At 44.3% G+C, this 24192-nt stretch overlaps 1 protein-coding gene across 1 annotated transcript in view; it reads right to left on the bottom strand.

Annotated features, from left to right (window-relative positions):
- Nucleotides 1-7301: 7301 nt before the first annotated feature.
- LOC149460693 (uncharacterized) overlaps nucleotides 7302-24192 on the bottom strand; it is a 30942-nt gene continuing 14051 nt past the window's right edge. Inside the window, exon 3 of the mRNA XM_089679373.1 lies at nucleotides 7302-9952. Within this exon, the coding sequence (XP_089535499.1) occupies nucleotides 8543-9952 (1410 nt within the window). The 3' untranslated portion in view covers nucleotides 7302-8542. The remainder of the gene's footprint in view (nucleotides 9953-24192) is intronic.

Below are 24192 nucleotides of genomic sequence, written 5' to 3' on the forward strand. Positions count from 1 at the left end.
GGGAGAAAGGATAAACAGGACACTCCCCTTTCCTGAGGAGCAGCCAATCAGTTCTCATTACACTGCAAGGTCTCTCCCCTCCCTGCTAGTCCCTGGGTGTGGTGCTGGAGACAGGCGGGGGAGGGGAGGAGGAGATAAACAGCGCAATGTTACACATATTAAATGTTTTAGTCCCTATAAAGCCCCTTTCATTTTTGAAACCCCAGATATTCCTAAAAGCACCTCAGATTTATATACATTTTCTGTTACAAAGGAATGTTTCCTTCCTCCTGAGCAGCAATGTAAGGGGCTCTATGCTCCATACTCCTGACCCCGGCACTCCATCATTGTGTTGGCTGCATAGTGTAATGATTGCCCATTGGCTGCCTGTGTAGTGTCATCATTGCCCTTTGTAGGCCATGTATGGTCAGGATGGTCCTTGTCTTGTCTATTTATTGTCAGTGCTGTTTGTTTAGAGGACCATATTACTAGAATTTATCTCCACAATGAGGAGAATGTTCCGGCCCCGGAAGTGGGGGAATGTTCTGCCCCTGAAGGGGTTCATCTGGGTTCCCACACTATATATGTGTGTATCATCATCTCCTGGGGATAAAAGACGTCACAGTGATTATGGAGGAAGAGGACGGATGTGACCGTGGAGGAAGAGGACGGACGTGACCGTGGAGGAAGAGGACGAACGTGACCGTGGAGGAAGAGGACGGACGTGACCGTGGAGGAAGAGGACGGACGTGACCGTGGAGGAAGAGGGCGGACGTGACCGTGGAGGAAGAGGGCGGACGTGACCGTGGAGGAAGAGGACGGACGTGACCGTGGAGGAAGAGGACGGACGTGACCGTGGAGGAAGAGGACGGACGTGACCGTGGAGGAAGAGGACGGACACGGCTATGGAGGAAGAGGACGGACACGGCTATGGAGGAAGAGGACGGACACGACTGTGGAGGGAGAGGAGGGACGTGACTGTGGAGGGAGAGGACGGACGTGACTGTGGAGGGAGAGGACGGACGTGACTGTGGAGGGAGAGGACGGACATGATGGGGTTACTGGGTGTAAATAGGAAATAACATCTTATTACCTCCTCTGCTGCCACTTCTGGTAACGTCTCTTTTCTACTTCAAAACCACCTGGAACTTCCTGCCTGACATCACTTCCTGTCTTCCATCGAGACTTCCTGTCTGGGCAGAAGTGATATCACCACCTTGTGGAGCTCAGAGGAACTGCAGCCCTGAGAAACATCTGTAATGCAGGCCATAGACGGGGAGAAAAACGGCCGATTTTTCTTTTAAAAAACGAAAAATCGGTCGTTCAAGCGGCCAGCAATGGTAAAAAAAATCGTCCGATTTTCATCCTGTCTACAGCCGGCAAAAAGTGTCCCTGCAGAGAGCTCCGCTATTTCTTTGACAGTTCTTTGACATTTATAGCGGTTGCAACAATGTATCTATTTATATCCATTTAGGATACAGATGTTTTTATTCGGAAACAAATAGATACAATGTTGCAACCGCTGTAAATGTCAAAGAACTGTCAAAGAAATAGCGGAGCTCTCTGCAGGGACACTTTTTGCCGTACTGGAATTCCTCTTATTTTTCATCCTTCTTCTTCTTCTTCCTCTTCTTCTTCATCATCATCCTCTTCTTCTTCTTCTTCTTCATCATCCTCTTCTTCTTCATCATCATCATACTCCTCTTCTTCTTCTTCATCATCATCCTCTTCTTCTTCTTCATCATCATCCTCTTCTTCATCATCATCATCATCCTCTTCTTCTTCATCAGCATCTCTTCTTCTTCATCATCATCTCTTCTTCATCATCCTCTTCTTCTTCTTCTTCTTCATCATCATCATCATCCTCTTCTTCTTTTTGTCTTCCTCTTGCAGGTCACTGCTCATGCGCAGATTTTTTATCGGTAAAAAATCGGCCGATTTGCCCATCATTGCCGCGAAAATCGGCCGATCGGTAAAATCGGACGATTTTTTTTCCAACTTTACCGATAAAAAAAATCTGCCAAAATACCGAAAAACGGCCGAAAAAATAGCCCACTAACGATCCGAAAATCGGCCGATTTTTTTTTCGGGTGAAAAATCGGCCGATTTTCGACCCATCTATGACCTGCATAAGGCTCCAGTCACATCTTTGCAGTTGGCTTTTTGCTTGTTTTGCAGTACTTTTCGCAGTTCATTTTGAGTTTTTGATACGTTTGTAAGGGAGAATATCTCCAGCACACCGAGGATCACCAATATGGGTCCAAAAGTTTTAATGAACGATCACATAGTTACAGCAAGGCAATGTTTTGGAGACTCGCAGGACCCTTTGTCACATGCCTGATGAAGGGGTCCTGCGAGACTCCGAAACATTGCCTTGCTGTAAGTATGTGATCGTTCATTAAAACTTTTGGCCCCATATTGGTGATCCTCGGTGTGCTGGTGACATTCTCCCTCGCTGATTCTGTTCGGTTCCAGCCGACGGTCGCTGCAGCACCCACTTATACACACAGCCATTTGTAATGCAGGAACAAGTGTGTTTGGATTGTACACTTGCATGTTGATACGTTTGTGATGCGTATTTACTGTGTTTTGCGTTTTGTTCAGCTCTTTTTTTTTTCTTTTTCAAAGTGGAATTTTTTTTTGCTGGGCAGAAGAAAAATGCAAAAACACACTACCATACATTTCAGCCATTGAACTCTATTTTAGCAATAATGCTGCATTTTGCTTTTTAAAAAGTCCCGGACCCTTTCCAAAAACACAGCAGTTCAAAAAAGCCTAGATGTGAACATGGCCCATAGGAAACCATGTTAAGTGGACTGTTGTGTGTTTCTGAAAACAGAAAGTACCAAAAAACATGCTGGTGAGAATGGAGCCCAAATAATCATTCCTGTAAAATATCTGCCTTACACGGCTACCAGGGAAATTCATATATAACACAAGATAAGGAAGAACAAATCATTCTAGCTCTTATGGAACCAACACTTTAACAAAGATATTTTATTACATATAGAAAACAAATGAAAACAGATTCCCTCTGAAATCAAATCTTTTTGGTGAAGAAAATGTAAAAATATGTTTTAATGCATAAAAATATAAATCAATCCACTCATAATGAGGATGTTAGACATAAATGACAAGGATGTAATGGTCACAGAGGAATGGTGGTGGAGATCTCTCAAAGTAAGAACACTTCCTTGAATGGTTCTATAAATAAAGAATGAATCCTGGAGGGAATAAAGCTGTAAAGCAATAAATAATATATAAACTGGGCCATCCACTTCATCCATAAAGACATTGTGATTGAAGATCTTCTAGATCACATAGAAGGAGGACTCATCCATGATTTCATACATTTGTTTGGAAGGATAGAACAATCCTCAGAAGGGAACATGTAGGATGACAGGAAAGGCTCCTGACTGGTGAGATCCTCCAAACATAATGATGACATCCATGAACTGGAGCGAGCTCGTTGGGGTGATAAAGCCAATCTGGAAACACTGTGTAGACGTTCTCCAAGAACTCAGCACACTCCAGGTGTGGAGAAAGTCTCCAGGTGGGTTTAGCCTGTCATTTATCATAGATACAAACACACTGTAACCTGGATGGATCACTCTGCCATTTGCTCTCTTTTTTAGTCTGCTGGCATAGCTGTGTCCAAATTCGATAGATCTGTACCTATGATCCGCTGTGCTTTATTTCTCCTCCCGAGACTGACACTTCCTATCCTCCATCCTACAGCCATCATACTACACTGCAGTGTGGATGGGAAGAATACTCTCCATGGTGCAATGATAGAAACTGACCAGAATTCCTGGACACCAAAACACCAATCATATGAATGTGGAACTCTTTGTGCAATCCTCTTTGGTGCAATGCCTTTTTTTTACATGTTTTTTTTTTTACACAAAATTGTCACTTAAATGACATATTGCTCAGATAAGCCATGGGTATATGTGGAATTACACCCCAAAATACATTCTGCTACTTCTCCTGAGTATGGGGTACCACATGTGAGAGACATTTTGGGAGCCTAGCCACATACAGGAGCCTGAAATCCAATGACTGCTTTGAAAGCCTGAAGGTGTCTCCATCGTCTGAGCGATCTGTCAGGGTACCACTGCTGTCTACAGGTTCATTTTCTGATTGTATCAGTGAGTCTTCCCCTTCACTCTCACCTGACATGCTCAGAATCCTGTAGGCCTCTTCACTAGAGTACCTTTCGTTGGACATTTTGGCCACTAAATTTATAGGTAGCTAGCGCGACTCCCTGGAAAAAGAGCACCTGGCTGTCAGGGACTGCTTGAACTGCTACAAAAAAACTGGCTTGCAAGTACTAACAGAGATCAGGCCTGATTCTGCCAACACTGCGGTTTTGTGTGCAATGTATCATGTGACAGTGACCTACTGACACTGAACTTGCTGGGGGAGAAAGGGGGGTAAGTGTATGGGCTAAACACAGGTGCAGGCAGGTGCCGGGACTGATCCCACTAATGCTGCATTTTTGGGGACGCTATACTATTGATAATGCTGGTATAGTGCTGATCTGATCAAAGATATTGATCCATTCAGACACTATACTAGCAATGGAGGTTTATTGTGTATGGGCGTCTTCCTGGAAATCAAGGGGTTAAATGTGATGACTGGTGTCCTGATGGGAAATCTGACACCATCTGGGAGGGACGCTAACTGACACTAATGCTATCTGAAGTCGCCGGCAACACTAATACAGTAATCAGCAAAAAATCTGTACACTGTACTAATGACACTGGTGACAGGGCAGTGAAGGGGTTAACTGGGGGCGATCAAGGGGTTAAATGTGTCCTAAATGTGATTTACTGTGTGTGTGTATTGCGTGGATCTGCTTTCTTCCTTCTCTGGGACAGAATGCGCTCAGAGAGAGAAGATGTCATCATTTCCTGTACCTGTGTAATGGAAACACATCTACAGGAAGATCTCTGATAGGGCAGGGATAGATCATCAGATCCGAACATCACTGGCCTGAACATGATGATTGATCAGTCAGGAACTGAGTCACAGCAATGGCATGTTGGTGCATGCACACACGCTCCCGGCCCACGGTCACCGTGGGAGCATGAACCACATATATATACACGATTTTGCACAGGGAGTCCGCCCTGTAGCAGTATTTCTGTATAGGGAGGACTTAAAGCCGTTAAGGAAAGCGCGGCGCTGTATTTTTATTGATTAACATTTTTGCACATTTATATGAGTATGTTTAGGTGTGGGCAGCATTTTTTCAGTTTAATTCACTGTTAGGTTGGTTTATTGATCACCTTTTTTAGCTGCTTGTGGGAATAGTTTGTATTATTTGTGCTCCTCTTCACTAGTGTACCTTTCCAGTTCCTGTGTTTATAAATATGGACACAGGAAGATCTCTGATTCTGTACAGGTGATCAGCAGGTCCAGGTGATCAGCAGGTCCAGGTGATCAGCAGGTCCAGGTCAGAAATCATTGGCCTGGACCTGATAATCGGCTTGTGTTGTACTGAATGACAGCACAGTCAGGGCGGTGGGCTCACACGTGTACATGTACTGTATGTGATCTGGAACAGAGGGACTGCCCTGCCGCAGTATAAGTGTGGTGGTCGGTCCTGAACTGGGTAAAGTCAGTTTGTTTGCCGATGATCTTTTGCTTACTTTGGTCCAACCCAACACCTCCCTGCCAGTCCTATTCTCTGTACTCCATACATTTCCCTTTCCTCTATAAAACAGAATGATAGTTTCCTTGGCCCACCTCCTACCTGGATTATTTGGGCATTCATCTCCCTCGCTCGTACAACACACTCCATGAGGCCAACTACATCCCCACTTTCAAATACTTGAGAGTCCTACTTCTGTCCTGGACTCATCTTCACCTCTCCTGGATAGGGAGGATCAGTGATGGAAAAATGACAATTTGATCAAAACTCCTTTACTTGTCCTGTACTCTTCCCCATCCCCACCCCCACCGATCCCCATCTCCTCCTATACTCTGATTTTTTTTTTAAATCAGGTCTTGTGATTCAACTGAGCAGACAAAGGGCCACGAATCCCAAGACATGCTATGTATATACATAAGGAACAAGGAGGTTTGGGTGTTCCAAATGTTACTAAATATTTCTTGGTGCCCAGATTACCCCACTAACCCCCCTTTACACCACAATACATGGCTCCTTATGGGCTGACTTAGAAGCATTGCTCTGTTCTCAAACTTCTCACCATTCACTCCCATGGAGTCCTCCTAAATCCAGACCTACGTCTATCAGCCTCTTGATGGGTCACACACTCTGCACCTGGAACTCTGATAAATATTCCAGCAACTTCATATCCCCTCACTTGCCTCTCTGTCCTCTTTTGGGCGATCCTAAAAAGGCTACAAACATTACTAACCTGCCACCTTCCCAGGAACCCTTGGTATGATGGCATTTGAACCCCCCAGGCCTCACAAGTTACCAGTTTAAATTGGCTATAAATGTTCTACTAGCGGCAAAACAAAGATTTGGAAACAAGAGCTTGGCCCCCTCATGGAAGTCCATCTTAGCATAGATGTCATCTAAGAAAGATGTCTAATAAGAAATTCTTAGAATCCTGGGCCCCGTGTATACATTACACTCACCCCTCCATGTCCCCTGACACCTACACACTGCTATAGGCATTGAGGCCCCAGGTTTCTGGTAAGGGGGTCCCTGATGTCCTCCATCTGTTCTTCATCTTACCAGCTTGTTCTATTTCCTTCCCTCTTCCTTTTCTCAGCCCCCTGACCTGGGAGGCCTTGGTTACTGGGTATCTTGCCTATCCTCTGTGCAGGACCCGACTCTCACACCCAATCCAAGAGAGTCTCCCAAATTATGGCTAACTCAAGATTTCCCCTCCCCCTCATTTTATTCTCTTCTCCTTCCCTAATTATCCTCTTGTTGTCATTCTTACAATGTGTATGGTTACTGTAAACCCGATCTTGTAACACGCCGCGCTCATTGATCTTTATATCCATCACTTGTATTCTCTTGTATGATTTACGGATGCACGCTGGAATTGTTTTCATGGGTTGGTTACTTCTGAACATTTGTACGAGTTGCACAATGTATCCTACAAAACTTTAATAATAAAAACTTACTGCAAGTGAAAGTTAGTTGGACAAATGTGAGGAGCATTTCCCCCGCCGAGATACATTCTGCCCATCATTTATTTTACACAATGATTTCCTATGATGGTCAGCTCCATCTAGTGGCCTCAATGCAGCATTTTCCTGAAATCCCTCTGTGATATGGGGGTTTGTTAGCTCCTGTGGTAGATGTTTGTAAGTGAGTCCACGTCAGTCAAGACTTGCGGTTTATCGGCACGGCAGCCCACTTTTATTAAGAAGGAAAATGAAAGTCTTTACACCAGAAGGTTTCCCACGCAGGGGATTGTCCAGCTTTGTCAATACATCAGATCACTGAAAATGCTAGCTCACCTGGCTACACTTCAGCAGCACCACTGATCTGTACACTGGTCCCCCAGACTAGGACTTCTTCAGGATTACTCAGCCTTGGTTACAGCACCTCACTACACAGGTCCACTCCTGGCCCCTGAATAGGGTTCCCCAGCCCCCCTCAAGCTTGATCACTCCTCCATTGACTTCTGGACTCCCTCCAGCCCCCTGGACTCACAAGCCACTTCAGGTCCCCGAGACTAGGACTTCTTCAGGATTACTCAGCCTTGTTCACAGCACCTCACTACACAGGTCCACTCCTGGCCTCTGAATAGGGTTCCCCAGCCCCCCTCAAGCTTGAACACTCCTCCATTGACTTCTGGACTCCCTCCAGCCCCCTGGACTCACAAGCCACTTCAGGTCCCCCAGAGTCTTGGAGCTGTCCTGACTTTCCCAGTCCTTGGGCAAGGAATCCCACCTCACAAGGGATGCAGTCTCCAGCAGGAACCCCCAGCTCTCCTGACAGGGTCCTGTCTCCAAATGGCAGAAGACCTGGCCTATAATGATCCTGCCCACCTATGTACTCACACAGGCTGCAGGCATCTAGCAAAGCCTGGACATGGGACTGAAGGTCTTGTCCCAACCAAGAATCTCTGGAACCTTCAAGCTCCAGGTCCCAACCCGGAACTACCAAATCCATTAACAATCTAGAACACAGTTTTCTCTGCTCACAAAATACATGTTGGAGCTTCTCAAACAGCAGCCAGGAGGACCCTGTGTCATTGTCACAGTGGCAGGACCTCACACTTCCACACCTCCATCAGACCTCCAAGTGTTTGTGAGAGCTTACACTAGAACATTGACTCCATCTTTATTCTTCTCCTGCCATCAATGGCCGACCCGGTCCCACACTTCATCCATGTCTTTGGACGCCTCTGATCTCCTTATGAACTGTTTCATCCATGATGAAGATCAGCCATGGAGTATATCTGAGGTGTATATCAGGGTGTGCTTCTTCCCCACATGAGAGCTGGGATATCCAGCAACATTCATCTAGAAGACATTTCCCACACTCAAGGCACTAATACACCACCAGGGTTGTGTGGGACTCCTGATGTAAAGGAAGACAGGACATCAGTGAGGAACATTTCCCTCACTCAGGACAGGAAAGTGGCTTCTCCCCTGCGTGAGATCTCTGATGTCTGGAAAGATGGGACTTCTGTGAATAACATTTCCCGCACTCAGGACAAGAATACGGCTTCTCCCCCGTGTGATATCTCTGATGTATAACAAGTTCTGATTTGTATACAAAACATTTCCCGCACTCAGAACAGGAATATGTCTGCTCCCCTGTGTGGGATCTCTGGTGTGTATAAAGATGGGACTTCAGTGAATAACATTTCCCACACTCAGGACAGCAATACGGCTTCTCCCCTGTGTGAGATCTCTGATGTTTGTGAAGATTAGAGTTATCGGAAAAACATTTTCCGCACTCAGAACAGGAATACGGCTTCTCCCCCGTGTGAGATCTCTGATGACTGGAAAGGTAGGACTTCTCTGAAAAACATTTCCCGCACTCAGGGCAGGAATATGGCTTCTCCACCATGTGAGATCTCTGATGTCTGTGAAGATTGGACTTCTGTGAAAAACATTTCCCGCACTCAGGACAGGAATATGGCTTCTCCCTCGTGTGTGATCTCTCATGTCTGTGAAGACAGGACATATTTGAAAAACATTTTCCACATTCAGGACAGGAAAGTGGCTTCTCCCCTGTGTGAGATCTCTGATGTTTGGAAAGATTGGACTTCACTGAAAAACGTTTCCCGCACTCAGGGCAGGAATACGGCTTCTCCCCTGTGTGACATCTCTGATGTGTGTAAAGATCAAACTTCTGTGAAAAACATTTCCCGCACTCAGGACAGGAATACGGCTTCTCCCCAGTGTGAGATCTCTCATGTGTGGAAAGATCAGACTTCTGCAAAAAACATTTCCCGCACACAGAACAGGAATACGGCTTCTCCCCCGTGTGAGATCTCTGATGTCTGTGAAGACTGGACTTCTTTGAAAAACATTTCCCACACTCAGGACAGGAATACGGCTTCTCTCCTGTGTGAGTTCTCTGATGTGTGTAAAGATCGGACTTCTGCAAAAAACATTTCCCGCACTCAGGGCAGGAATGTGGCTTTTCCCCCATGTGAGATCTTTGATGTGTGTAAAGATTGGACTTGACTGAAAAACATTTCCCGCACTCAGGACAGGAATACGGCTTCTCCCCCGTGTGAGATCTTTTATGCCTATTAAGATTGGATTTACACTGGAAACCTTTCCCGCACTCAGTACAGGAAAAGCTCTTCCCTGTTGGAAGGCCGGCCCGGTCCTGCACAGTCTGAGGTTTCTCAGGATACGAGGAATCCGATGGTCCATCTACACTGGGTGGTGCCGGATGGACATTGGAGGGAGCCGGGTTTTCTCCTGGACTATACTGTGTGATGTCCTCATCTTCTACTTTCCAGTCTGGAGACAATGTGAGACAATCCTCAGAGGTTTTCCTCATCTCCCGGCCATGGACTAAAATACAAAGACAAAGAGGATTACTAGACAGGAGCTGATTGGTTCCCCCAAACCTGGACGTGGTATACTTGGACAGAGGGGTGGCGGTGGACGTGGTATACTTGGACAGAGGGGTGGCGGTGGACGTGGTATACTTGGACAGAGGGGTGGCGGTGGACGTGGTATACTTGGACAGAGGGGTGGCGGTGGACGTGGTATACTTGGACAGAGGGGTGGCGGTGGACGTGGTATACTTGGACAGAGGGGTGGCGGTGGACGTGGTATACTTGGACAGAGGGGTGGCAGAGGACGTGGTATACTTGGACAGAGGGGTGATGGTGGACGTGGTATACTTGGACAGAGGGGTGGCGGTGGACGTGGTATACTTGGACAGAGGGGTGATGGTGGACGTGGTATACTTGGACAGAGGGGTGGTGGTGGACGTGGTATACTTGGACAGAGAGGTGGCAGAGGACGTGGTATACTTGGACAGAGGGGTGGTGGGGGACGTGGTATACTTGGACAGAGGGGTGATGGTGGACGTGGTATACTTGGACAGAGGGGTGGCATTGGACGTGGTATACTTGGACAGAGGGGTGGCGGTGGACGTGGTATACTTGGACAGAGGGGTGGCGGTGGACGTGGTATACTTGGACAGAGGGGTGGCGGTGGACGTGGTATACTTGGACACAGTTCCCCACACACGGCTAATGTGTAAGGTAAAGTCTATGGGCTGGAAAAATCTGAATATAAAAGGATAGAAAACTGGCTAAAAGATCGTATTCAGAGAGTAGTGGTTAATGATTCATACTCTGAATGGTCTGGGGGTGTCAGTGGTGTACCCCAAGGTTCAGTGTTATTAGTGGAGTACCCCAAGGTTCAGTGTTATTAGTGGGGTACCCCAAGGTTCAGTGTTATTAGTGGGTTTTCCCAAGGTTCAGTGTTAGTGGGGTACCCCAAGGTTCAGTGTTAGTGGGGTACCCCAAGGTTCAGTGTTATTAGTGGGGTACCCCAAGGTTCAGTGTTATTAGTGGGGTACCCCAGGGTTCAGTATTAGTGGGGTACCCCAAGGCTCAGTGTTATTAGTGGGGTACCCCAGGGTTCAGTGTTATTAGTGGGGTACCGCAAGGTTCAGTGTTATTAGTGGGGTACCCCAGGGTTCAGTATTAGTGGGGTACTCCAAGGCTCAGTGTTATTAGTGGGGTACCCCAAGATTTAGTGTTATTAGTGGGGTACCCCAAGGCTCAGTGTTATTAGTGGGGTACCCCAAGGCTCAGTGTTATTAGTGGTGTATACCAAGGTTCAGTGTTATTAGTGGGGTACCCCAGGGTTCAGTGTTATTAGTGGGGTACCCCAAGGTTCAGTGTTATTAGTGGGGTACCCCAGGGTTCAGTGTTATTAGTGGGGTACCCCAGGGTTCAGTGTTGGGACCCTTACTTATTAATATATATAAACAATATGGGGTGTGAGATTATAAATCCCATTCCAGTCTTTGCAGATGACACCAAGCTGTGCCGGGGAATAACGTCCTTACAGGATGTCTCCAACTTACAAGCCGACCTCAATGCTCTGTGTAATTGGGGGACTATGGGGCCAATGAGGGCTAATGGTGATAAATGTAAGGTTCTGCACTTGGGGGGGCTAAGAATATGCATCATACATACTAGGGGGGGTACAACTGGGGGGGTCAACGGTGGAGAAGGATCTGAAGAGGACAATGGTGGAGAATGATCTGGAGTAGTCAATTGTGGAGAAGGATCTAGGAAACATGGTGAAGAAGGATCTGTGGGGGTCAATGGTGGAAAAAGATCTGAGGGACAGTGGTGGAGAAAGATCTGGGAAGGTCAGTGGTGGAGAAGGATCTAGGGGGCAATTGTGCAGAAGGATCTGGAGGGGTAGGGGTCAGTGGTGGAGAAGAATTTGGGGGGTTCTAGTAGATCAAAAGCTTAATAACGGCAGCAATGCAAAACTGCGTGTTCTAAAGTGAGCAAAATCCTCTCTTGTATTAGGAGAGGTATAGACTGCAGAGAGAGATATCACCCCCCCCCCCTTCCCCCCGGTACATATCATTAGTAACACCTCATCTGGAATATGCAGTTTAGTTTTGGACTCCAAATCACAATAAGAACACATAATATATTACATAAGGGGGATATGATTTCCATGTATAATACATAAGGGGGGGATATGATCTCCATGTATAATACATAAGGGGGGATATGATCTCCATGTATAATACATAAGGGGGATATGATCTCCATGTATAATACATAAGGGGGGGATATGATCTCCATGTATAATACATAAGGGGGATATGATCTCCATGTATAATACATAAGGGGGGATATGATCACCATATATAATACATAAGGGGGATATGATCTCCATGTATAATACATAAGGGGGGATATGATCTCCATGTATAATACATAAGGGGGGGATATGATCTCCATGTATAATACATAAGGGGGGGGGATATGATCTCCATGTATAATACATAAGGGGGGATATGATCTCCATGTATAATACATAAGGGGGGATATGATCTCCATGTATAATACATAAGGGGGATATGATCTCCATGTATAATACATAAGGGGGATATGATCTCCATGTATAATACATAAGGGGGGATATGATCACCATATATAATACATAAGGGGGATATGATCTCCATGTATAATACATAAGGGGGGATATGATCTCCATGTATAATACATAAGGGGGGGATATGATCTCCATGTATAATACATAAGGGGGATATGATCTCCATGTATAATACATAAGGGGGATATGATCACCATGTATAATACATAAGGGGGGATATGATCTCCATGTATAATACATAAGGGGGATATGATCTCCATGTATAATACATGGGGGGGATATGATCTCCATGTATAATACATAAGGGGGGGATATGATCTCCATGTATAATACATAAGGGGGGATATGATCTCCATGTATAATACATAAGGGGGGGATATGATCTCCATGTATAATACATAAGGGGGGATATGATCTCCATGTATAATACATAAGGGGGGGATATGATCTCCATGTATAATACATAAGGGGGGATATGATCTCCATGTATAATACATAAGGGGGGGATATGATCACCATGTATAATACATAAGGGGGGGATATGATCACCATGTATAATACATAAGGGGGGGATATGATCACCATGTATAATACATAAGGGGGGGATATGATCACCATGTATAATACATAAGGGGAGGATATGATCACCATGTATAATACATAAGGGGGGGATATGATCTCCATGTATAATACATAAGGGGGATATGATCTCCATGTATAATACATAAGGGGGGGATATGATCACCATGTATAATACATAAGGGGGGATATGATCTCCATGTATAATACATAAGGGGGGATATGATCACCATGTATAATACATAAGGGCGGGATATGATCTCCATGTATAATACATAAGGGGGGGATATGATCTCCATGTATAATACATAAGGGGGATATGATCTCCATGTATAATACATAAGGGGGATATGATCTCCATGTATAATACATAAGGGGGGATATGATCTCCATGTATAATACATAAGGGGGATATGATCTCCATGTATAATACATAAGGGGGGATATGATCTCCATGTATAATACATAAGGGGGATATGATCTCCATGTATAATACACAAGGGGGATATCATCTCCATGTATAATACATAAGGGGGGATATGATCACCATGTATAATACATAAGGGGGATATGATCTCCATGTATAATACATAAGGGGGGGATATGATCACCATGTATAATACATAAGGGGGGATATGATCTCCATGTATAATACATAAGGGGGATATGATCTCCATGTATAATACATAAGGGGGATATGATCTCCATGTATAATACATAAGGGGGATATGATCTCCATGTATAATACATAAGGGGGATATGATCTCCATGTATAATACATAAGGGGGGATATGATCACCATGTATAATACATAAGGGGGGATATGATCTCCATGTATAATACATAAGGGGGATATGATCTCCATGTATAATACATAAGGGGGGGATATGATCTCCATGTATAATACATAGGGGGGATATGATCTCCATGTATAATACATAAGGAGGGATATGATCTCCATGTATAATACATAAGGGGGGATATGATCTCCATGTATAATATATAAGGAGGGATATGATCTCCATGTATAATACATAAGGGGGATATGATCTCCATAAATACTACATAAGGGGGGGATATGATCTCCGTGTATAATACATAAGGGGGGTATGATCACCATGTATAATACATAAGGGGGATATGATCACCGTGTATAATACATAAGGGGGGATATGATCTCCATGTATAATACATAAGGGGGGATATGATCTCCATGTATAATACATAAGGGGGATATGATCTCCATGTGTAATACATAAGGGGGGATATGATCTCCATGTATAATACATAAGGGGGGATATGATCTCCATGTATAATACATAAGGGGGGATATGATCTCCATGTATAATACATAAGGGGGGATATGATCTCCATGTATAATACATAAGGGGGGATATGATCTCCATGTATAATACATAAGGGGGGGATATGATCTCCATGTATAATACATAAGGGGGGATATGATCTCTATGTATAATACATAAGGGGGGGATATGATCTCCATGTATAATACATAAGGGGGGATATGATCTCTATGTATAATACATAAGGGGGGGATATGATCTCCATGTATAATACATAAGGGGGGATATGATCTCCATGTATAATACATAAGGGGGATATGATCTCCATGTATAATACATAAGGGGGATATGATCTCCATGTATAATACATAAGGGGGATATGATCTCTATGTATAATACATAAGGGGGCATATGATCTCCATGTATAATACATAAGGGGGGGATATGATCTCCATGTATAATACATAAGGGGGATATGATCTCCATGTATAATACATAAGGGGGGATATGATCTCCATGTATAATACATAAGGGGGGGATATGATCTCCATGTATAATACATAAGGGGGGATATGATCTCCATGTATAATACATAAGGGGGGGATATGATCTCCATGTATAATACATAAGGGGAGATATGATCTCCATGTATAATACATAAGGGGGGATATGATCTCCATGTATAATACATAAGGGGGGATATGATCTCCATGTATAATACATAAGGGGGATATGATCTCCATGTATAATACATAAGGGGGGATATGATCTCCATGTATAATACATAAGGGGGGATATGATCTCCATGTATAATACATAAGGGGTATATGATCTCCATGTATAATACATAAGGGGGGATATGATCTCCATGTATAATACATAAGGGGGGGATATGATCTCCATGTATAATACATAAGGGGGGATATGATCTCCATGTATAATACATAAGGGGGGATATGATCTCCATGTATAATACATAAGGGGGGATATGATCTCCATGTATAATACATAAGGGGGGATATGATCTCCATGTATAATACATAAGGGGGATATGATCTCCATGTATAATACATAAGGGGGGATATGATCTCCATGTATAATACATAAGGGGGGATATGATCTCCATGTATAATACATAAGGGGGGATATGATCTCCATGTATAATACATAAGGGGGATATGATCTCCATGTATAATACATAAGGGGGGATATGATCTCCATGTATAATACATAAGGGGGGATATGATCTCCATGTATAATACATAAGGGGGGGATATGATCTCCATGTATAATACATAAGGGGGGGATATGATCTCCATGTATAATACATAAGGGGGGATATGATCTCCATGTATAATACATAAGGGGGGGATATGATCTCCATGTATAATACATAAGGGGGGGATATGATCTCCATGTATAATACATAAGGGGGGATATGATCTCCATGTATAATACATAAGGGGGGATATGATCTCCATGTATAATACATAACGGGGGATATGATCTCCATGTATAATACATAAGGGGGATATGATCTCCATGTATAATACCTAAGGGGGGGATATGATCTCCATGTATAATACATAAGGGGGATATGATCTCCATGTATAATACCTAAGGGGGGTATATGATTTCCATGTATAATACATAAGGGGGATATGATCTCCATGTATAATACATAAGGGGGGATATGATCTCCATGTATAATACATAAGGGGGGATATGATCTCCATGTATAATACATAAGGGGGGGATATGATCTCCATGTATAATACATAAGGGGGGATATGATCTCCATGTATAATACATAAGGGGGGGATATGATCTCCATGTATAATACATAAGGGGGGGATATGATCTCCATGTATAATACATAAGGGGGGATATGATCTCAATGTATAATACATAAGGGGGGGATATGATCTCCATGTATAATACATAAGGGGGGGATATGATCTCCATGTATAATACATAAGGGGGGATATGATCTCCATGTATAATACATAAGGGGGGATATGATCTCCATGTATAATACATAAGGGGGGATATGATCTCCATGTATAATACATAAGGGGGATATGATCTCCATGTATAATACATAAGGGGGGATATGATCTCCATGTATAATACATAAGGGGGGATATGATCTCCATGTATAATACATAAGGGGGGGATATGATCTCCATGTATAATACATAAGGGGGGGATATGATCTCCATGTATAATACATAAGGGGGGATATGATCTCCATGTATAATACATAAGGGGGGGATATGATCTCCATGTATAATACATAAGGGGGGGATATGATCTCCATGCATAATACATAAGGGGGATATGATCTCCATGCATAATACATAAGGGGGGATATGATCTCCATGCATAATACATAAGGGGGGGATATGATCTCCATGCATAATACATAAGGGGGGGATATGATCTCCATGTATAATACATAAGGGGGGGATATGATCTCCATGTATAATACATAAGGGGGGGATATGATCTCCATGTATAATACATAAGGGGGGATATGATCTCCATGTATAATACATAAGTGGGATATGATCTCCATGTATAATACATAAGGGGGGATATGATCTCCATGTATAATACATAAGGGGGGGATATGATCTCCATGTATAATTCATAAGGGGGATATGATCTCCATGTATAATACATAAGGGGGGGATATGATCTCCATGTATAATACATAAGGGGGGATATGATCTTCATGTATAATACATAAGGGGGGATATGATCTCCATGTATAATATATAAGGGGGGATATGATCTCCATGTATAATACATAAGGGGGGGATATGATCTCCATGTATAATACATAAGGGGGGTTATGATCACCATGTATAATACATAAGGGGGGATATGATCTCCATGTATAATACATAAGGGGGGATATGATCTCCATGTATAATACATAAGGGGGGGGTTGCTGTAGGAAAGTCCTGGATTCTTTCTTGGATACACAGAATATAACTGGATATAACATTTATAGGGAAAGTTGATCCAGGGAATATCCGATTGCCTCTCGGGGATCAGGAAGGAATTTTTTCCCCTGCAGGAGTAGATTGGATCGTGCTTTGCTTGGATTTTGCTTTCTGGTGGATCATCTGTGGGTTTAGGATTCTAACTTTTATTTTTAATGGTTCAACTAGATGGACTGTCTTTTTTCAGCCAGACTAACTATGTAACTATGTAGGTCCCACACCGCTGCCTCCCATCTCCTGAGACTGCACTCAGTGACTTGGGTCTGAGACACTACAGACATATCCCTCCACCCGGCACAGCCAGCAGACAACAGAACAAGTAACCCTGGGAGAATTGTTCTGTCAGAGATCTTACTAGACCCGGACATGGGGCAGAAGATCAAAAGCACACACCCCAGGTGCCTAGGTCTAGTAACGTCTATGGTAAAAATGAACATTTTGCTAGCAGCTGAACCCCAGAACCTCCATAAATCCAGTCTAGATACATAAATTGTGTCTGAAGCACAGAGAAGGAAGATTATCCGAGAGAAATCCAGGAATACAGGACGGGGAACACAGCTCAGGAAAGTGACCAGGGGATTACAGGCTGATATCACCCAGTCTCCGCCCTACTCTGGACCAATCAGTGAGCAGTATGGGTGGAGGAATGGATTTAGTGTTCATGACCCACCTGTGCTGATCTCTGTAGGAGTGTCCTCCTCTATAAATGTCCCCGTTATTCCATCCTCCTCCATAGACTGCTGATCATCCCTCACATACGCCTCTTCTTCTTCTGCTTTCACCTCAAATTCTATATCGATTGGATCTCCACTCTAAATCAAGGAAATGAGAGAAAATATCATCTGTAAAATATAAGGTCACATAAAAAAAACTCCACACATTGTCTCTATGAATCCATGTTCTAGATGCTCCATCCCACCAACCTTGTAATGGTGACCTTCCTGTGTGGAATCCCGGGAATACAGAGGACGGGGACATCTCTCTGGGGGGTTCCTGGTATTAGGTGTCTCCATCATATCCTTGTGTCCTTCTGAAAACTCCTCCATCACTCCATACTCCTCATCCTCCTCTTTATACTCTTCTTTAACATCAATATTATCATCCCCGAGGATTCCACTCTGAAAAATATAATAAAACATTCATTGTAACAAACATGCTGTGTATAAATCACAACTACCAATAATTGTCAATCATCTACCTGATGATGGTGAGGGATGGTGTGACCTTCCTGTGTGGAATCCCGGGAATACAGAGGACGGGGACATCTCTCTGGTGGGTTCCTGTAGCTGGATCCATCTGTAGGAAACACACACACTGACTGAATCCATTGTTTCTATGTGTTTATCAGATGATGGGGGATCTAGGTGGATCCTCCGTACTGCTCTCTCCTTTACAATAAAGTCTCCTCTTACCCGGTGATGTGAGGGGCGGCTGATTGTCCATCATGACGTCCTTGTAGAGATCCTTGTGTCCTTCTAAATATTGATTTGTATCATCAACATGTGTGTATTATGTGCTGGAGATAAAAGACGTCACAGTGACTATGGAGGAAGAGGACGGACATGAAGGGGGGTCACTGGGTATAAATAGAACATAACATCTTATTACCCCCTCTGCTGCCATGTTCACCAATGTCTCCAATATCCTTCACACCGCATGGCACAGCCTGGTTTTTTTTCCAGATGACTTCCTGTGTGTTCCTGACATCACTTCCTGTCTGTATTCCATAGAGAAGTCCTGTCTGGGTAAAAATGAGATCACCATCTTGTGGAGTTCAGAGGAACTGCAGCCCCGAGAAATGTCCCCTAATAACCATTCCTGCATTGTATTACCTTACAGAGATATCAGGGAAGATCAAAAATAACAAAAAAAAAGTAAGAAACAATAAACCTAACTCTTATGCAACCAACTGTTTAAAAAAGTTTTTTTACTACAGATAGAAAAGTCTTAAAGAAACAGAGATAACAACAAAGGTATACATAATAAAACAGAAACCTCCAAAATCAGACAGACTACCTCTTATATCAGAGAGAGACAGACTACCCAGAATGTCCCGTCCTTCATATCAGAGAGAGACAGACTACCCAGAATGTCCCGTCCTTCATATCAGAGAGAGACAGACTACCCAGAATGTCCTATCCTTCATATCAGAGGAGGACAGACAACCCAGAATGTCCCATCCTTCATATCAGAGGGGACAGACTACCCGGAATGTCCCATCCTTCATATCAGAGACCGAGACAGACTACCCAGAATGTCCCATCCTTCATATCAGAGAGAGACAGACTCCCCAGAATGTCCCATCCTTCATATCAGAGAGAGACAGACTACCCAGAATGTCCCGACCTTCATATCAGAGAGAGACAGACTACCCAGAATGTCCCATCCTTCATATCAGAAAGAGACAGACTACCCAGAATGTCCCGTCCTTCATATCAGAGACCGATACAGACTACCCAGAATGTCCCATCCTTCATATCAGAGACCGAGATAGACTACACAGAATCTCCCATCCTTCCTACCAGAGAGAGACAGACTACCCAGAATGTCCCGTCCTTCCTATCAGAGAGAGACAGACTACCCAGAATGTCCCATACTTCCTATCAGAGAGAGACAGACTACCCAGAATGTCCCGTCTTTCCTATCAGAGAGAGAGAGAGACATCCCAGAATGTCCAATCCTTCATATCAGAGACCGAGACAGACTATCCAGAATCTCCCATCGTTCCTATTAGAGAGAGTCAGACTACCCAGAATGTTCCGTCCTTCATATCAGAGAGAGACAGACTATCCAGAATGTCCCGTCCTTCATATTAGAAACCGAGACAGACTACCCAGAATCTCCCATCCTTCCTGTCAGAGAGAGACAGACTACCCAGAATGTCCGGTCCTTCATATCAAAGAGAGAGAGACAGACTATCCAGAATGTCCCATCCTTCATATTAGACAGCCAGTCAGCTCTTGAAGGCTGGTTGGAAAGAACCATAAGGGTACCTAAGGGCTTGATTGGAAGAAGAGAAAGTGCCAAGACACCTCCTCGGGGTAAGCAAAGAGAAGATATAGAGAGCAACTCATATGGTGCACAAAACACCAGCAGGTCATAAGGATGCACAGGGACCCATGTGCCTAAGCACCCATCGGTGCCTCTAAGCAAAACTGCCGACATCTAATCACGGAGCATGGTCCAACAAAGCATCCTCAGCTGAGGAGAGGGGAAGGGGGAAGGGGTCCTAGATTGTCTACCTGATTAGGAACAGGAGCAAGGGAAGGAGTCTGGAGGAACTGCACATTGGTCATCAAATGAGAACTTAACCTCCAGTGACCAGGTCCCACAAATCTCTCCAGGCCGACTCCCTACCTGCTGGGGGAACTAGCAGCAATAATGCTGACTATGTGGAGAGCACAGGGCCATCCAGCAATTAAATCTTCCTGCCAGGTGGGAAATCAACAGCTTTCAGGTACTTAATCAGAAGAGAAGCAGACGGTAAATTCTTATCTCCAAGGAGGACAGCATAGTGAAACGTAACACTCTCAGTGCAGTACAGCATAGGGACTAGGCCACTAGACCTGCCACAGGGAAAACTCCTAGACCTTTCCATAGGGGAAGACTCTTCAACACATGAGGGATTTCCAGTGGAGCTCAGGTCAGAGTACCAAGTCATGGAGGGGATGCTTGATGAGACAGGAACTGTTCTCAGGAAACAGATTGGAGCCCCAGACATGGGGACACCCCTGCAAGTGAAGACTTTCATGGTGAAGGGAATAAACTGCCCCTTTCAGACAAAAAGGCAGACAGGTAATATCTGGAAGTATTTGGTCTAGAGAGACCATTTGGATGTTTTGCCCCACGTTTAGTCTCCCAGGCATGAGCGGTTGATGACAAGGACTGAGTTACAATTGAAAAAGGGAGTCTAAATTATGAGAGTAATCCCTTGGCACCCTACACACCCTGAAAGATGAGGAAGGGAGAATGATTCTGACTTATAAAGGGAGGAATTAAAACCCTAAAGCACAGGTGTCAAACTGGTGACCCTCCAACTGTTGCCAAACATCTTGTCCCATGAGGCATTGCAAGATTGACAGTTACAAGCATGACTCCCAAAGGCAGAAGCATGATGGGACTTGTAGTTTTGCAACAGCTGGAGGACCGCCAGTTTGACACCCCTGCCCTAAAGGAAATGAGCAACCTTGCCCAACAGTGACCTTTAAAAAGCCCAAGGCCTGGAACAAGAGGCTGATTCTCCAGTTGATGGGTAGTACGTCTATAAGGTTTGAAATATCCCCAGTATATCTGTGTCCACTTCAGGAGACTGCACTGACCCCAACCAGAGGTTGACTGTTGGAATTCTCAGAGACAGTGACAAGGTCAGGCCAGCATGAATAGAAGTTTTAGGCCAATCACAGACATAATATGCAGGGGACCATTTAGAGCCTTTGAGGGCAGAGTGCATCGATATCTGAACAAAAACAGCCAGAAAGTCCAAAGTGGAGACTGAGGTCTCTGCGGACATGGGGGATACCTTGGCCACACACGAGAGAGCTTTGGTAGACTGCAATAAAGATGATCCAGTGACAATAGGGGTCCAAGGTTCTGAATTACAGGTGTCAATTCCTTCTGGGAAGGAAGCACTCTAGGACTATAAGCTGAGTTCATCCTTGGCAGTGGGACATTCCTGGCTGTCTTAGTGAAGACATGTTGTACAGTGGTAATTCAACTAGGCCCAATGTGAGGCAATGTTTTAAGTCTCATAAACCCAGGCAGCTCGGGCTGAGGGTTTCAGGTGGCCGGGGGTGACCAAGTAAGTGTAGGCAGGGAGATCCACATGATGCTTCAAGAGCAAAGGCAGAATGATACTTCCTCCAAGTTGAATAGAGAGAAAGAGAAGTCAAAGCTCCACTCAGTGAATGCCATCAGCACTCAATTCCTCGGCCTTAACTCTTACCCTGTTAAAAAGTGGCAGGAAATTTAAAATGGTGGCCATCGAGTTAGCTCCCAATGCTTCATCACAACTGGCTCTGCTCACTAAGTGAGTCTTCAAAGACAGGGTTGCACCTGTGACTGCAGGACAGCTCTGGACCTGAAAGCACTCCTCAGCTAACTAACACAGTACACCCTGGCCTGGAGAGCACCACAATGAAAAGCCCAGTGCCCAAAGGTTACATTCCAGGCTAGTCTCACATGTACAGTCCAGGAGGGTCCAGCTTCAAAAGCTAGTGCTGCGAAAAAACTGATCAGTATAGCTGATCGAGATCATCTGAGTTCACCAAAGAACCTTGATAGATTGATTGATGTCACCAAGAAACCTTGATTGACTGATGTAACCAAGGAAACTTGATTGAGGTCACCAAGGAAACTTGACTGATGTCACCAAGAAACCTTGATTGATGTCACTAAGGAACCTTGATTGGTATCACCAAGAATACTTGATTGATTGATGTCACCAAGGAACCTTGATTGAGCTAACCAAGGAACCTTGATTGTTGTCAACAAGAAAGAAAACTCCATTAGTGTAGCATCACTGATGTCACCAAGAAGAAAAGTCCACAAAGTTAGAAATCTAGCAAAAAAAAAGTAGACTTTTTTCTTCAGAGCTGAAGCATCCAACCACTTAAGATAATAACAAATAACTGAAGCTTGCTGGGAGCAGAAGGGGTTACACAGGGACTGGCTTATAGGTTTTCTGTTTGCTTGTGTCCAATCCTATTGTAACTCAGTTCCCGGGTATTTGGTACAAGCCCTGCAGCACATTGAAGACACTGGGACTTTTGGAGACATCAAGCCATGAACAACATCATGGACTCTTGCCTCACAGAGGTATGCCTGGGCAGCAACACTACTATAGTTATAGCTAGGGGAAAGATGTTGTTCATATTGAACTGTACACTGCAACCCATTCAGTGAAGGATCCTGGTCTGAAGGTATTCAAAGGGGTGAATAGTGTTGGTTCTGGTGCAACTAAAGAACACGGGTGTGTATCGCACTGTGGGTTATACAGTAACATTGTTATAAAAGGGTTAACTTAGCAAGACCAGGAGAGGAGTATAGTTGCTATGGGTAACCAAGTGAAGGAACAAGCTACAAGCAGCCAATTGTTAGGTGTGGTACCTGGTAAGATGGCATGTCCTCTGGTAGCAAGGGGCTCATTGTCTGGCTCCCTCTCTAGCGGTCAGCATCCAATGGAAAGAAGATCCAAACCCACATTACAGAGATCTATGGCCTGGTCATGAGGTACGGGAAGGAAGGAGCATGCATGAGGTCTATGCTAGGTGCATGGTGGAACTCCATTCTGTTACTGGGAGTGAGGTAACAGAGGCACACTGGGCTGGTGGAGTGGGCACAGGCTCAGCAGGTCCCTCCTAATACAACATACAAGATACAGCATGTAGTATCATGAGACAAGTCGCTTTTCAGAGGAGCTCTGTGCTTTAATTACCTCACTCAGTGAAGGTTCATCTCCAAGTCGGGGAACTGCCTTAGTGTTTGACTTTTCACATGACTGCAAACTCCACCTGGTCTCCGGACATCAATGAGCATGCTCCACCCGAAAGCATGCGTGGCGAAGATGACCCTGCCCATATGCGGCAGTATAACCTGCCTCCTGTGTCCCTCAATGGACAAGAAAGGAAAATACCTTAGTAGGTTAGAAGAAAACTAGACCCCTGTCAGATTTTTATTCCTTGTAGAGTTCCCCTGACTTCCTGATTGATAAATTGTTGTCAGGAGAGGAAGTGTAAGGAAATCTCTCAAAGGAG

The sequence above is a fragment of the Staurois parvus genome, unplaced genomic scaffold, assembly GCF_062004578.1.
Source record: "Staurois parvus isolate SC_StPar_1 unplaced genomic scaffold, SC_StPar_1.0 ptg000222l, whole genome shotgun sequence".
Classification (NCBI taxonomy): domain Eukaryota; kingdom Metazoa; phylum Chordata; class Amphibia; order Anura; family Ranidae; genus Staurois; species Staurois parvus.